The 15,405-nt window shown below is 45.1% G+C and overlaps 1 protein-coding gene across 3 annotated transcripts in view; it reads left to right on the forward strand.

The window, feature by feature from the left end:
• Window positions 1-15,405, forward strand: part of GABPA (GA binding protein transcription factor subunit alpha) — a 54,312-nt gene that overhangs the window by 14,598 nt on the left and 24,309 nt on the right. For all 3 annotated transcript variants that reach the window (XM_045002215.1, XM_045002213.1, XM_045002214.1), the window contains exon 4: window positions 2,474-2,558. In XM_045002215.1, the coding sequence (XP_044858150.1) occupies window positions 2,474-2,558 (85 nt within the window). The remainder of the gene's footprint in view (window positions 1-2,473; window positions 2,559-15,405) is intronic.

The following is a 15,405-nucleotide window of genomic DNA, read 5'->3' on the forward strand; positions in this document are numbered from 1 at the left end:
TACAAATACACAAAAATGAACAGTTATCTAATTTTTTCCTATAGCTATCTTCTAGCTAGAGTTGTTGCCAAAGAGTGTAACATAGAGATTCTTTGCATAATAAAAAATCAAATTTAGAAATATCTGTTAGAAAAATTATGACAAGATATTATATTCAGGACACAAAGATGTATCATATATTGACATCTGAATTAGATTCTTCAGTGACTAGTTTTTTTTTTATTATGAAGCTGAGGTAGTAAAAAAAGGCTTCGTTGTCATAGTCAAAAATATATATGTAGTTTATTTTTCAAGTAAATTAAGTTTAGCAGGAAATATTGCCAAGGTCTAAAGGCCCAAAGGATAGAACTCAGATTATAAAGCTGACTTTCTGTAGCTACTCAGAGCTCAGGAAATACTGAAAAGTTACATTTGCTAAAACTGCAGATTACATTTTTGTTTCAGACCTCCCTCGTTATGCTATTATTGACCTATTGTGATGTGAAAATGACTAGTCACTGAGTTACAGTTTGTTTGACAGTGTATTTTTAAAAGATTACAGTAGACTTTCAGTATATCTAAAGTACCAATTAATGAAGCTGAAAAGGATGCAGTTTATCTGATAGATCCTTAATAAGGATCTATTTGCAAATCTCCCAAACTTTAATATTTGATCACTATAATTAACCATGGAGGATTTTATTAGGCTTACAATCATTATATTTGTCATCCTGTTAGCGCTCTTGCTGTCACTCCCTGCATAGAAATCTGTAATGTTTTTTTTTTTTTTAAACCTCTGTAGTATGTTGTTTGAAGAAGAGTCTAGCTTACTGCAGAGATTCACTTGTAGTAAAGTGTTGGGAGTGGAATATAGTGAAGATCTGGAATAGTATTTATGTTCTGCTAATGTAATTGCTTCTAAAGCAGACGTAACCGAAAGCAGTCATGGAGGACACTGAATGAAAAGAATGTATCTTCTCCCAGCCTCATTTGGGGTTTTGATTAGCTCAGTGGTGAAAAACCAACTCCCTCTTTCCCTTTCTGTCTCTTTGGCCAGGTATACACTAAAAATTAGGTTGAGATAGGTGTGTTGCTCAGGGGGTTGAGAAATTCACACCCCTGAGCAACATAGTGAAGCCGATCTAGCACCTGATGTAGACATCACCAGGTAGATGGAAGATGACCTACCTACTACCTTTTCGGGGAAGTGGATTAACTACAGTGGCAGGAAGACCTCTCCCATCACTGTTGGCGCAGCTGCCACAGTTCTAGTGCAGACATGCCCTTATTTGATATAATGATGAAAAGAGGAAGGGAAAGATAAGGCTCTCAAGAGTCAAAAACATAGTTAATGACTCCCTTACGTAGAAATGCTTCTTTGTAGTGGGCCTCACAATGTTATGTCCCAGAATATAAAAAAAATTTACCAACACCTAAAAATGGAAGTTGGGGGAAGAGCAAATTTTTTGCCTCTGCAAGAAATAAAGAGGTGAAAACAGAAATGAAGGTAGTCTCGTTGATGTCTATGATTGTGGCCTGATAGAAACAGCCTCTAGCTGGTTCCCAGTACCAATTATAACTGATTAGTGATTGGGGCTGTTACCCAGAGGACACAGAGGGTAGGGCTATCTGATGGAAATAGCTCCCAGCTGGTTCCACACAGTGGCTGGGGAGTGAAATGTCACTTTCAATTCTGTTGTACTGAACAGATCAATAACACACTGCTTTTTTTTATATACTGATGAGTGAAATAAATGACTTTCTGTAGAAAGTTTGTGTACAAGAGAGGAAGATAGTACTGTAACAATAAAAGTATTAAAGTCCATGTAAAAGACGCATTAAAGAATTAATCAGAATCACAGCCAATGTGGCATGATGTAGTATTTCAGAGGCATAAAGCAAAGACTGTCTAGACAACTATCTTTGATTGATGTCGTGAGCGACTATTAAATAGTATTAAGTATCTGTGTTAAAGGGATACTGTCAACTTAAAAAAAAATCACACTTTTGTGCATAGTTGCAGTTACCACCTAAGATTAGAGAGAGAAGTGTTTTTCTTTTTTACTTTGTGCATTTTGACAGTACATTGTTTATAGTTGGCGTCGCTGTTTCCCCTGTGGCGTTTTTTGGGGTCTCTTGCACAGCAGCAAACTGCTTTTAACTAATTTCTTTTAAAACTGACCAGATTGGAGGTTGACAAGTTCCTTTAAAATTTTTGTAATTGGAGATACTGTTAATCAGAATGGAGTAATTTTTCCTCTTTAGATTTGAAATTTCTCTGGATAAAGAGCATGTATACTATGACTGTATACAGTGTTGCACACGCTGTTGGTGATTAAGACTAAAAATATTTGATAGCTGCAGTTAGGAACTCAAGTATTCGGATGCCCTGATATATATGTACAGAGTTTTGAACTGAATATACAAGATAACTTTATAAAAGCATTTAATTTATAAGTCTAGTAATTTAAAAAAATTTCCTCCTTGTATAAAGCTGGACCCAGATCGCAGTCTCTTTGATCAAGGAGTAAAGACAGATGGAACAGTACAGCTTAGTGTACAAGTAATATCCAGACAAGGTAAGCAGTTAAGCATTTTATTTGCTATCATACAAGGTGAGCCATATTGTAAGTGTATTTATGTTCATGCATTACCATTTTTAACTGTAGCATTGAAAATATAACTGCATTATTCCTGCTTCTATAGGCTGATTTTTCCATTGTACACCATAGGTTTTTAGAGTGACAGTTAAAATTTGTTATGGACTGATGTTTCTGCAGCCCAAAATGTGTCTGTCTATATAAATCTCAAACTAGGAAAACTGATGGGATGGGAACAAGGTGGAACTCGCCCATACGCTGCATGTGAGAGCTTTCAATGAGGACAAGCAGTTGTTTGTCTCATGCTGGACAAAGTATCTGGTCAAATGAAGCAGAATTGCCACCCACTAATTGAGACACACATTAGTATAACGTGAACTTACTGCTTCATGAATAATTAATTTATGGTGGCATTGTCAACTGACCACATACTAAAGATTCAGAAGCAAAAGCCTAAGGTAGTCATTTCTTTGCTGGTACCTGTGTTTCTAGGATATATTGGACTAAATCATAGGGACACATAACCAATGTTTCTTCTTCTAGTGCTGGTTCCTGTGTGTATTCCACACATGGGTACACATGTGCTTGTGTTCCTGAGACCAGAGATTTCTAGCTAGTATTGTCCGTTGGTTTGTACCCGTGCAGTTGTTCCTTTCATGCTCCATACCAGGGCCATAAGGGCTACTGTGGATAGACACCTCTCCAATTCCTTCTTACTGCTATGTGTCCTGAGTGGTAATCCTCTGTATTCAAAGCTATCTTCACATAGTCTTCAAAACCTGTAAATATGATTGTATGTAGTTAGTATTCTTAGTGTTTTAGTGATTTTTATATTCTGGTTAGTATAGTTTTAGTTTCTCCCTTCCTTGGAGATCCTCTTCTTGCAGAGAAGGACTATGCCCAAAGTCCCCAGGTTTAAGAACCGTCTCCTGTCCTGTCTCAGTTAGTGATGAATGCCAGCTCTGTCTTTACTGCTTTGAGGAGGGTCATGTCTCTGCCACATACAGTTCTGCTGCTCCTTATCTCTTCAAACCCATGAGGGAAAGGAACTTTGGCTAAGCAAGTACCTCATGGAGAAGGACAATAGACCCCAGTCAGCTACAGACCAGGGAGAAACGCTTCCCTGCCCCGGTATATTGGCCTCAGTCTGTAAGCTGCACCCCCCTGAGCATGCGCTCTGGAGCAGAGGCCAGAGCTGTTAAGCCCAAGGAATCGCTGCTTCAGGCCTCTCATTACAGTAAGGGGCACTTTCGCAAACACATGAACAGATCCCCTTCCAGATGTGTTCTTGAAAGTCCCATCAGCAGTGCTGCCCAGCTAAAGCAAGCTAGTGCCTACCTGTTTCAACGCTGCGCTACTCCCCGGAAGGAGCCAGCTGTGGGTCCAGCTTCTAGGCAGGGGGGCCACGGGACTCCGTGTGCTGCCCGAGCACCAGCTCCACACACCATTGGCTGGAAACCGGTGGACACAGTTGATGCTGCATCTAGAGCTATAGCTATGCTGATAATTCTGAGACATGAATCTTGACTCTGCTCTTCAGGGGTTTCCCCGGGAGGTCCAGAATACCATTTGGACTTGCTCTTCGAATGTAATCTCTTCAGTGAAAAGACTGCAGGACAGCCCTCCACTCCTTGGGTATTTATACCCTGGCCCCAAAGATAAGATACCACAAACAGGTGTATAAGCCAAGACCTCTCCCTCAGCAGTTCTACCAGCAATACCCTTATGAACCACTATGCAAATACCAGAGGATAGAAAGACCTAGGTATGCAGCTTCTTCCACATCTGCTCAACCCCACCCACCAACCAGGATTTACTTTTGATGGCATACTTGAGAACCACATAACTATTGATGCCATTCCTTATGGCTCCTCAAACCTTTGGTGTGGCGGTCTTGCCCTTTTTGCCACAAGTGGAGGGCAATAACAATGGATAAGTGAGTACTAGAGATCATTCACGTCAACTTGCATCATCAAGATTCTCCCACATGCCCAATCCTCGTCAGAGATGTGGAGCACACCTGGACCGTGTCACTGCACAAGGCACGTGGATGACTCAGCAGGGCAGGATGCATATTAATCTCATAGAATTAAGGGCCATCTACCTAGCCTGTGATGCATTCTTCCCACTTATGCTGTCCCATCATATCCAGGTAACATCAGACAACACGATGACTATCTTCTACATAAACAAAGTGGAGTGAAATATCTTCCTCTTTGTATAGAGGCAGTCAGTTTATAGAATGGGTGCATCAGGAACCACAACTCACACTTGGTAACCTATGTATCAGGTGCACAGAACTCTTTGGTGGATAATCTCAGCAGGCACTTCTCCAAAGACCATGTAGTGGGAGGTAAACAGTTCCATCCTGAATGAAATCCTCACTCAGTGGGGAAGGCCATTCTGGGACCCGTTCACCCTCCCAGATGAACAAGAAGTTCAATATGTACTGCTCCAGAACAGCAGTGAGCTGTGACCACAGGGGCGATGCCCTTCTGTTATCCTGGGCAGACCACCTGAGGTATGGCTTTCCTCCCATCTGACTGCTACCACAAGTTCTGCAAAAGATTCATCGTGATGAAGTTCAAGTCATTCTCATCACACCCAACTGACCCAGACAGTATATAATGGAAGTTTGAGGAATAAAAATCCTAAATGTGTATATCCTCTTACCAGGGCTTTGGAGCTGTGCTCTGGCTCCACTCCAGCTCCAGGCAAGCAACAGCATATCTCTCAATCTTCAAGCCTGTCAGTGTATGACAGAAGTAACTGATCGAATGGAACATTTTACTTATCCATTTTTACTTATTCATCTTGGAGGGGTCAGCTTACTCAATCATAAGCCAGTTCGTTTATAAGCAGGAATTAACTGAAATGTGCGACAAATTACCACAATGTGGAATATCTGTAGGTTTTTTGTCATCCGTGCATTGTGATCATTCAAAATGCTGCTGGTATGTTACATTTTTTTGGCCGCCTAACTGGTCACATCCCTCTGTTGGCTTTCCTTTCTCCTCCAGATCAGGCACAAGTTTCTTGTCTTCACCTGTAAGATCTTTTATCAGTTAGTTCTTCCCTACCTTTACTATCACTGTCAACCATGCCAGCCTTCATCTGCTTTACTCTGCTTATCTGTCAAAGCACCTTTGTGTTTTTTCCCATGATACCCCTTATATGTTTGTAAAAGTCTGTGAATCCCCCACTTTCTCCTCCTTCAAATAGCTCTATAGTACTTATTGATGTGAATCTTATGGACCACCTTGTCACGCTGCCTGGCATGGGTCACGGCTGAGAATGCCAAATTCAGGACAGACTGAGAAATAGGGCAGACACCCTCTTCCCCCTCCCCCCCCCAAAAAAACAAAAAACAAAACTGGTGGTTTATTCTACCATTAGAGGTCACCATTAGAAGTCCAGATGTGGGTGGTAAGCCAAAATATAGTCCCCCTTAGGCATTCAAGCTCCTGGCTTACCACCCACATCTGGACTTTTGTGATAAATGATTATTAAAATCAGAAATCACATATTATAGGTTTTTCCAATTCCAAGGAGATGGGGTGGCCACTCACCCCAAGTGAATATGTGCTTTCAGGATCTCACCAAATGCCAATCTTTAGTAAACTAACTAAAGATTTATTTTAAATGAAAAGAAGAAAAGGAAAGTTTATTAAATGCTTAAAGGAATCGTATTCATTACAGTTGATTTCAGAGACTATCGGTCAGGATAATAGCAGTGATGGTAAGTCTGCTAGCTTACAATAAGTTTCTCTGGATCACTCCAAAGATTGGGGGGGATCATCAGTTCTTTGTTCAAAGCTTCCTTGATTTTAGAAATTACAGTCCAGAGAAGTGGAGCAGGAGTAAAGACCAAGAAGTGATGTCACTATCTCAGGCCTGGTCTACACTAGGACTTTAATTCGAATTTAGCAGCGTTAATTCGAACTAACCGCTCAACCGTCCACACCAGGAAGCCATTTAATTCGAACTAGAGGGCTCTTTAGTTCGAATTTGGTACTCCACCCCGACAGATGGAGTAACGCTAAATTCGACATGGCTAGCTCGAATTAGGCTAGGTGTGGATGCAAATCGAACTTAGTAGCTCCGGGAGCTATCCCACAGTGCACCACTCTGTTGACGCTCTGGACAGCAGTCGGAGCTTGGATTCTCTGACCAGCCACACAGGAAATGACCCGGGAAAATTTGAATTCATTTTCCTGTCTGGGCACTTTGAATCTGACATCCTGGCTGGACATCGGGGCGAGCTCCGCAGCACCTGCAACGATGCAGAGCTCTCCAGCAGAGGAGTCCGGCCAATCCAAGAATAGAAAGAGGTCCCCAGCATGGACAGACCGGGAAGTCCTGGATCTGATCGGTGTGTGGGGCGAGGAGTCTGTGCTGTCGGAGCTGCGCTCCAGCAAGCGGAATGCAAAGACCTTCGAGAAGGTCTCCAAAGCAATGATAGAGAAAGGATACAGCCAGGATGCAGTGCAGTGCCGCGTGAAAACCAAGGACCTGAGACAAGGCTACCAAAAAGTCAGAGCGGCAAACGGACGCTCCGGAGCCCTGCCGCAGACATGCCGCTTCTACGAGGCACTGCATGCCATTCTAGGTGGGTCTGCCACCACTGCCCCACCAGTGACCGTGGACTCAGTGGATGGCATAGTGAACCTGGACAGTTCCTCCTCGATGTTCGCCGATGTGGAAGATGAGGAACGGTCTGTGGAGGACGGCGCAGGCGACAGCGAACACAATACCGCTTTCCCTGACAGCCAGGATCTCTTCATCATCCTCACAGAGATCCCCTACCAACCCTCCTCGGCCGTTAACCCGGACTCTGAATCAGGGGAAGGATCAGGCGGTAAGTGCTATAAACATGTAAACATTTATTTTTTATAAAACAGGTATAAAAAAATAGAAATACTATATATAAAATTTTCAATGAAAAACTATATGAAAAGTAGGTCCACACATATAGGGATTGAACAATAATCCTCCAGGGACAATTCAAGAAAGGTCTCATTTAGGTCCTCGAAAAGCCTCCGCAGGAGGTTCCTGGGGAGAGGTGCCTTGTTGGGTGCTCCATGGAAGCACACTCTTCCGCGCCAGGACATCCTTATGTAGATTGGAATCATCGCCTCCACAAGCATGGCCGCATATGGTCCTGGTCTCTGCAGGGCTTCCCTTAGCATCCGCTCTTTGTGACTCCGAGGGACCCGCATCAGGGTGATCTCGTTCATGAAATGCTGCATCTAATTAGGGCAATTAGTGTATTGTTACTGTTGTGAATGGTTGACTTTTACTTTGCATAACAATGACCCTCGCTTAACAGCCACGTGTTGTAGGCCACATAGGAAAAGCATACATTGATCTTTCCCGTGCACTGGCGGGAGTGGCTGGAAAAGGGTCAGAGTATATGATTTCCACATTGCCTTTAGCGGGAGGGCACAGCTATCCATTAACTGATAAGCAGAATGTACTGTAAGGCTTACCAGGACTGTCTGCTAGACGGATTCAGCTGTCTCTCCCCACTTGTCCGCTCTCCTGTGCAATGCCGCAGCCAATGAGAGCGTATTCCGAAATCTCGAACTTGTCCTGAGATCTCGTGAGACTTGTTGCCCTGTATGGTCTTGTTCAGAGAAACTGACTAGACTGTGTTCACTGTTCGCAAACATGTATCTGTTCAAGGAAATCAGTTACTTTTCCCATCACACAGCTTCGGCTCTTTCCCGGACTGCCCCGGCATCCCTCTCGCAGAGGCTGGCGCAGATTAGGCGGCGAAAGAAAAAGACTAGGGACGAGATGTTCGCGGAACTGATGGCTTGCTCCAGAGCCGAGGCGGCAGAGCAGAGACAGTGGAGGGAGACCCTATGTCAACAGCATCGCACACACATCGAACGGGAGGACAGGTGGCGGCAGGAAGACCAGCAGGCGACTCAAACGCTGCTTGGGCTAATGAGGGAGCAAACGGACACGCTCCGGCGCCTTGTTGATGTTATGCAGGACCGCAGGCAGGAGGACAGAGACCCCCTGCAGTGTATCTGCAACCGCCCTCCCCCGCCAAGAAGTCCTGCCCCCCCCTCACCCAAAAGTACAAGACGGCGGGGCGGTAGGAGGCGTGAGAACTGTCACTGCACCACTGCATAGCGCTAATGTACCACACACCTCTCACGCTATAAATTTGTAGAAGTGCTTCCCTTACAGGCTCACCCAGTCCCAAATCCAAGTTTCATCCCCCCAGTGTGTATTAGATTATTAAAAGCTGTTTGCTGTTATTCACTGTTTCGGTCACGTCTTTCTTGTCAGAGGATTTTTTTGTGTATGGGGGGGGAGGGGATTTATAATTGCACGGAATAGCCTACATTACCAGGGTACAGACTTGGGGCCATGATCAACTGCAGGGCACACACACACTGCAGTCAGTAGGCACCAGGGTCACTCTGTGTGGTGTATGCTGCCCCGGGTCATTCTGTGATGTGTATGCTTGTCCAGGGTCCTAGCGCCTGCCACCCCCTTAATGTTAAGGCACGCTGCCCTTACCATGCACTTCCACCGTAGCAACGAGCCTCTCCGCTGCCCTGAGCCCCAACAAGAGCCCTCATCCACGGACAGATACTCACCCTTCCCCCACACCCCTCACCCCTTCCTACGCCCAAACCCGCAGCCCACTGCCGTCATCCAAACCCCTATCCAAAGAAGGCACCACTTGCCCCTTCCTGCAATCCCTCCCCTTCATGCACAACCACTTGCAACCGTCCCCCACCCCAGAGACCTATGTAGGAGCAGGAGGATGTCATTCCTCTATGGAACAAGCGGTCTGTACATCAGTGCACACCGTGCCCAGCACAGTATGCGTCCATGTTTCAACACCTGAACAGAAATGCAAAGTAAAACAAAGATTTATTATTAATAATGAGTGTTACAATTAATTTGCTTTAAAACGTGCTTTGGAAGTGGGGGAAACTTGGAGAACGGGGTATGTAACCGCAGATCGAAATCGACACATACAGACACAGGCCCAGGGTCAGTTTCTCTTGAAATCAAGTGGAGAGTCATAGGTTACCCTGCTCTCCGAGGAAACTTGCTTTCAAAGCCTCCCGGATACACAGCGCTTCCCGCTGGGATATTCTCTCGGCACGGGTGTCTGGCTGAGCGTAAACTGCAGCCAGGCGATTTGCCTCAACCTCCCATCCGGACAAAAAGGTCTCGCCCTTGCTCTCACAGAGATTGTGTAGCACACAGCAAGCAGCAATAACTACGGGGATATTCTTTTCCCTGATGTCCGAGCGAGTCAGTAAGCTCCGCCATCTCCCCTTGAGACGTCCGAAAGCACACTCCACCACCATTCTGCACTTGCTCAGCCGGTAGTTGAAGAGTTCCTTCTCTCTGTCCAAGGCGCCTGTATAGGGCTTCATGAGCCAGGGCATTAGCGGGTAGGCTGGGTCCCCGAGGATCACTGTAGGCATCTGCACATCCCCAACCGTTATTTTGTGGTCCGGGAAGAAAGTACCTGCCTGGAGGCGTTTAAACAGACCAGAGTTCCTGAACACACGCGCGTCATGAACCTTGCCCGCCCACCCAACGAAGATGTTGGTAAAACGTCCCCTATGGTCTACCAGTGCTTGCAGCACCATTGAAAAGTAGCCCTTTCGGTTAATGTACTCGCTGGCCTGGTGGGCTGGTGCCAGGATAGGGATGTGAGTCCCATCTATAGCCCCACCGCAGTTTGGGAATCCCATCGCGGCGAAGCCATCTATGATGTCCTGGACGTTTCCGAGAGTCACTACCTTTGAGAGAAGTTGCTCAACGATTGCGTGGGCTACTTCAATCACAGCAACCCCCACGGTAGATTTGCCCACGCCAAAGTGGTTCGCTACTGACCGGTAGCTGTCTGGCGTGGCAAGTTTCCAGAGGGCTATGGCCACTCGCTTCTGCACATTCAGGGCTGCTCGCATCCGGGTGTCTTGGCGCTTCAGGGCAGGGGACAGCAAGTCACAGAGTTCAAGGAAAGTGCCCTTACGCATCCTGAAGTTTCGCAGCCACTGTGATTCATCCCAGACCTGCAGCACTATGCGGTCCCACCAGTCCGTGCTTGTTTCCTGGGCCCAGAATCGCCGTTCCACACCATGAACTTGACCCATTGCCACCATGATCTCCACGGCGCGGCGTAACCTGCTTTGTGAGAGGTCTGCGCCACTCTGTGAATTCCTGTCCTCACCGCGCTGCCAGAGCCTCCTCGCACGATTTCTCAGCAGCTGACTGTGGAAGAGGTGGACGATAAGGTGCGAGGAGTTGACAACGGCCATAAGTGCAGCGATGATCGCAGCGGGCTCCATGCTCGCAGTGCTGTGGCGTACGCGCTGTAACCGACAAGAGAAGGGCGCGAACAGATTTCCCGCCGGAGCTTTCAGGGAGGGAGGGCGTGATTAACGGTTCAATGACAACAGTTACCCAAAAGCACCCTCGACACATTTTTCCCCCAGGAGGCATTGGGAGCTCTACCCAGCATTCCACTGGGCAGCGGGGACTGCGGGAACTGTGGGATAGCTTCCCACAGTGCACCGCTTCCAAAGTCGACGCCAGCCCCGTTACTGTGGACTCAGAAATTCGAATTAGGGTATTTACTGTGGATACACAAATTCGACTTCATAAGGTCGAATCCACAAATGTGACTTAAGTAGATTCGAAATAGTCTTGTAGTGTAGACAAGGCCTCATTTATACTTTCAGTCCAAGTGCATGGAAAGATACTGGCAACAGATGGAATCTTAGGTCACATGTCTTTACATGCCTTGCTGAACCATTGGGCAGCCATTGCCTCACTGCTCTCTGAAACATCTCCAAGAGGAGCTCACTGGGTGAATTGAGTCTACTCAATCGCCCATTAACATGTGCATAGTTCGTCAACACATGGGTGGCCCAACACAGGGGTGGCTAGTCTGGATGTAAATTTGCCATGTGGGTGCCACTCAAGAACAAAACATATTTTATATACAAATGCATAGCCAATATTTATAACCTCAGATACAATGGCAATACATTTATTTAAACAGGTAATCATACTTAACAGATTATAACTTTTCCATAGATCCCTTACATGACATACTTTATACAAGATTTACTTCAACTTTGTAACAGTGGTGACTAAACTAGTGCAACTAGTTATCTTCCATTTTATACAGCATCACACACCTCTCCTGACCATGAATAGGCAGTAGTGATCTGAGACTAGTGCTTACTTGATCAGATAATCTCTGTACTTTTACCTCGTTCTTTCAACCCTTGTTTTCTGTTTCATCTACATGTTGTCTCTTGTCTGGGAAGGTGTTGTCCTTGTTTGTACAGCGCCTAGTACAGTGGGACACTGATCTGTGTTTGCAGCCCCTTTGTGCTATTGTAACACAAATTAGTTCAGGCCTTCTGTATACATCTTAAGGAAATGTAAAAGGGTGCACACCCTTTCATATATATATATATATATATATATATTTATGAAGAGATAAAAAAATGAAAGGATATGTCTAATATACCGTATTTTCCGGCGTATAAGACGACATTTTATACTAAAAAAACAACCCCCAAAAATCGGGGGTCGTCTTATACGCCGGGTATAAACATACTGTAGCTTTGGCTACATACAGAACGTCCCTATTATTACCTTTTAGCCCGCTGGATGTGCCCTAATACAGTACTGTAGCTTCGGCTACATACAGAACGTCCCTGTGCTGATACTGTATGTACCGCGCTGAGCCAATCCCGGCAAGCGGTGTATTCTATTAATGCATACAAAGCCTGCTCGGATTGGCTGAGTCAGAGAGGCGGGCTATTACAACCTTTGCCAATCCGAGCAGGCTTTGTATGCATTAATAGAATACACCGCTTGCCGGGATTGGCTCAGCGCGGTACATACAGTATCAGCACAGGGACGTTCTGTATGTAGCCGAAGCTACAGTACTGTATTACCGCACATCCAGCGGCCTAAAAGATTAGGGACGTTCTGTAAGTGGGTGTACAACAAATGGCTGGTAGAAAAGACCCCATCATGGCTCCAGCAAGAAGAAGGAAATTTGAAGCCAGTTTCAAGCTGAAAGTTGTAAACTTTCCAAGGAACATAACTGTGCTGCTGCAAGTCAATATGGAGTAACAGAAAAGATGGTCTGAGACTGGAAAGCAAATGAAGATGCATTAAAGAGTATGCCAGGGAGTAAGTGTGCATTAAGAAGAGGCACCCCACATTGGTCAGAACTTGAAAAGCACGTAGCAGACATGGTGCATGAGCATCGTCAAAATGGTTATGTAGTGACACGAAACAAAATACATATGTTTGCACTTCAGTGGGCCAAATCTAACCCAGATCACAGCAAAGGATTTAAGGCCACTGTATCCTGGTGTACTAGGTTCTTGGAAAGGCATAATCTGGTACTGAGGCAAAAGACCAGAATTGCACAAAAATTACCTGCAGATCTCGACGGCAGAGTAAGTCTTTGATGAACTTATGATGTCAGAGGATGAACATGATGAGGATTTTGAAGGATTTTAAGTACCGGTAAGTCAAAACCATTTTAATTAAAATTATTTAAATCAAATCTGATGTTATTAAATGGTGTTGCCTCGGAACGGGGGGTAGTCTTATACGGCGAGTATAGGCCAAAACCTATGTTTTAACTGGAAAATTAGGGGGTCGTCTTATACGCCAAGTCGCCTTATACGCCGGAAAATACGGTAAAATGAAAGGTGTGTGTGTGTGTATAAAATATAAAAATGTCACAAGTCATGTTTAGGTGAGTAATCAGTTACTAAAAGGTTTTATTGATATCTAAAATGTCTAATTCCCCAAAGACTCTTAAGACAGTTTCCAACAGCAATTCTCATTATCTCACAGATAAACAAAATAAGAACCATTACATCCTTTTTTGGATTACTGGCTAAACAAACATAAATGGTATACAGTTCACTTTTGACTTGTTTAGTTACTAATATTTATTAACCCCAGTAGCTTCAACATGCTATTTATGTTCAATGTGGTGCAAGATAGATTAGATACACAGTTCTTGTTACAAAAAAGTGGATATTTATTGGCTTGTGTAGTAGGTCAGATTCTGCCATCGTTTACTCCTGTGTGTTCCTTTTGGGTTCAGATAGGTTGCATGGATGTAACAGGACAAAGTTTGCCCCTCTGTGCTTAAAATGGGTTCCTGGAAATCAAAAAGTTAAATATAGTTTCTTTCAAATGGATTGCAGTGGTCATCGTGACTGACTTCATTGTTTTGCTAGTTAAAGGTGCTCTTCAATTGTTTTTTAAATAGAATCCTTTCTGAAATTTCTTTGTCACTGAAATAGCGTCTTTACTACAAAGGATAACACTTTTATTCAGCATTTCTCCTGTGCCTTAAGGAAACTTTTGATAAAAGAAGAAAGAATAAAAATTTCCTCAATTAGAAAGTCTAAAGTTCAGATGTTTTGTAATTGATGTTTTCTCACTTTCAGCTAATTTAAACCTGAAAAAACGTATTGAGCGAGAAATACAGTTCTCTAATATTCATGACAAGAATGAAATACTAACAGATAACACTTAATAGTAGTCAGCAAAACAGTTCACCAAGTGTTATAGCATCAAAACTGTTTTTGTCCCATGTCTCTTGATGGGTTTGTGCAGAAGGCTTTGTACAATGAATAAAATGTACTTGTTCTTCTTCAAGTACTTGCTCATATCGATTCTAATTAGGTGTGCGTGCACTCCGTGCACGATCATCGGAGAATTTTTACCCTAGCAACACTCAGTGGGTCGGCTGTGGAGCCCCCTGGAGTGGCGCCTTATGGCACTGGATATTACCCCAGCCGACCCAGCACCCCCTCAGTTCCTTCTTACTGCCCGTGACGGTCATTGGAACTGTGGAGCATGACTTAGCTGTCCTCCACTCTCCCTAGCTTTTGCTTCCCGGTTTTAGATAGTTGTTCCAGTTGTTATAGTTGTATAGTTAGTATAGTGCGGTAGTTGTTTTAGTTATAGTGTTAGGTTTGTGATTAAATTTAGAGGGTTGGAAGGGGTCCTTCCCCTTCCCCTCTCCCCCCCAGCCTGCTGGGCTCATGCCTAAGGCTCCGGATTTTAAACCGTGTTTAGCCTGTTCAAAGCCTATGACAGCGGGAGACCCCCACGACTCTTGTTTGAAGTGTCTCGGGGAATCTCACCAGGCTGACAAGTGTAGGATCTGTAAGGCATTCAGACCTCGAACCAAAAAGGAGAGGGACTTTTGGCTCAAGCAGCCCCTTATGGAGGTGGCCCTTAGCCCAGATCCCCTATCAGCACGCCAAGTTTCGGCACCAAGCGCGTCGGTGCACAGTGCCCCAGCGGCGGCTTCAGGTCCTGCACCACAGGGAGACTTGGATAGAGGCCTGCAGCACCAGACCTCTCCAGCACCAAATCCAGTACAAGTAACTTGGCACCGTTCTCTGTCGCCGGGCCCGAAGAGACAGCATAAGCCGGAGGTGACTGCCTCTCAGCAACAGGCACTGGCACCGCCTTTGCCAATCTCAGAGTTGCATCGGCACCAGAGCAACCGAGAGTACAAGCGCCGATATTGGCACCATTGACTCCAGCACCGAGGGAGGAACCATTGAGTCCAGTGCACACTGGCTCCCTGACCTGAACCGTGGTTGAGCCCCACCTTCCGTCGACGCCGGAGACATTTGCAACAGCAAGAGACCTCATTGCCCTCATAGAGCCGGCACCAGCACAGGCTACAGCACTGCCTCCGACTCGTGCAGTACAGTCTAGGGGCAAGCCAATCGCAAACACTACCAATTTGCTATCCTTCCCTTCAGCCTGTCGA

Source organism: Mauremys mutica, chromosome 1 (assembly GCF_020497125.1).
Source record: "Mauremys mutica isolate MM-2020 ecotype Southern chromosome 1, ASM2049712v1, whole genome shotgun sequence".
NCBI lineage: Eukaryota > Metazoa > Chordata > Testudines > Geoemydidae > Mauremys > Mauremys mutica.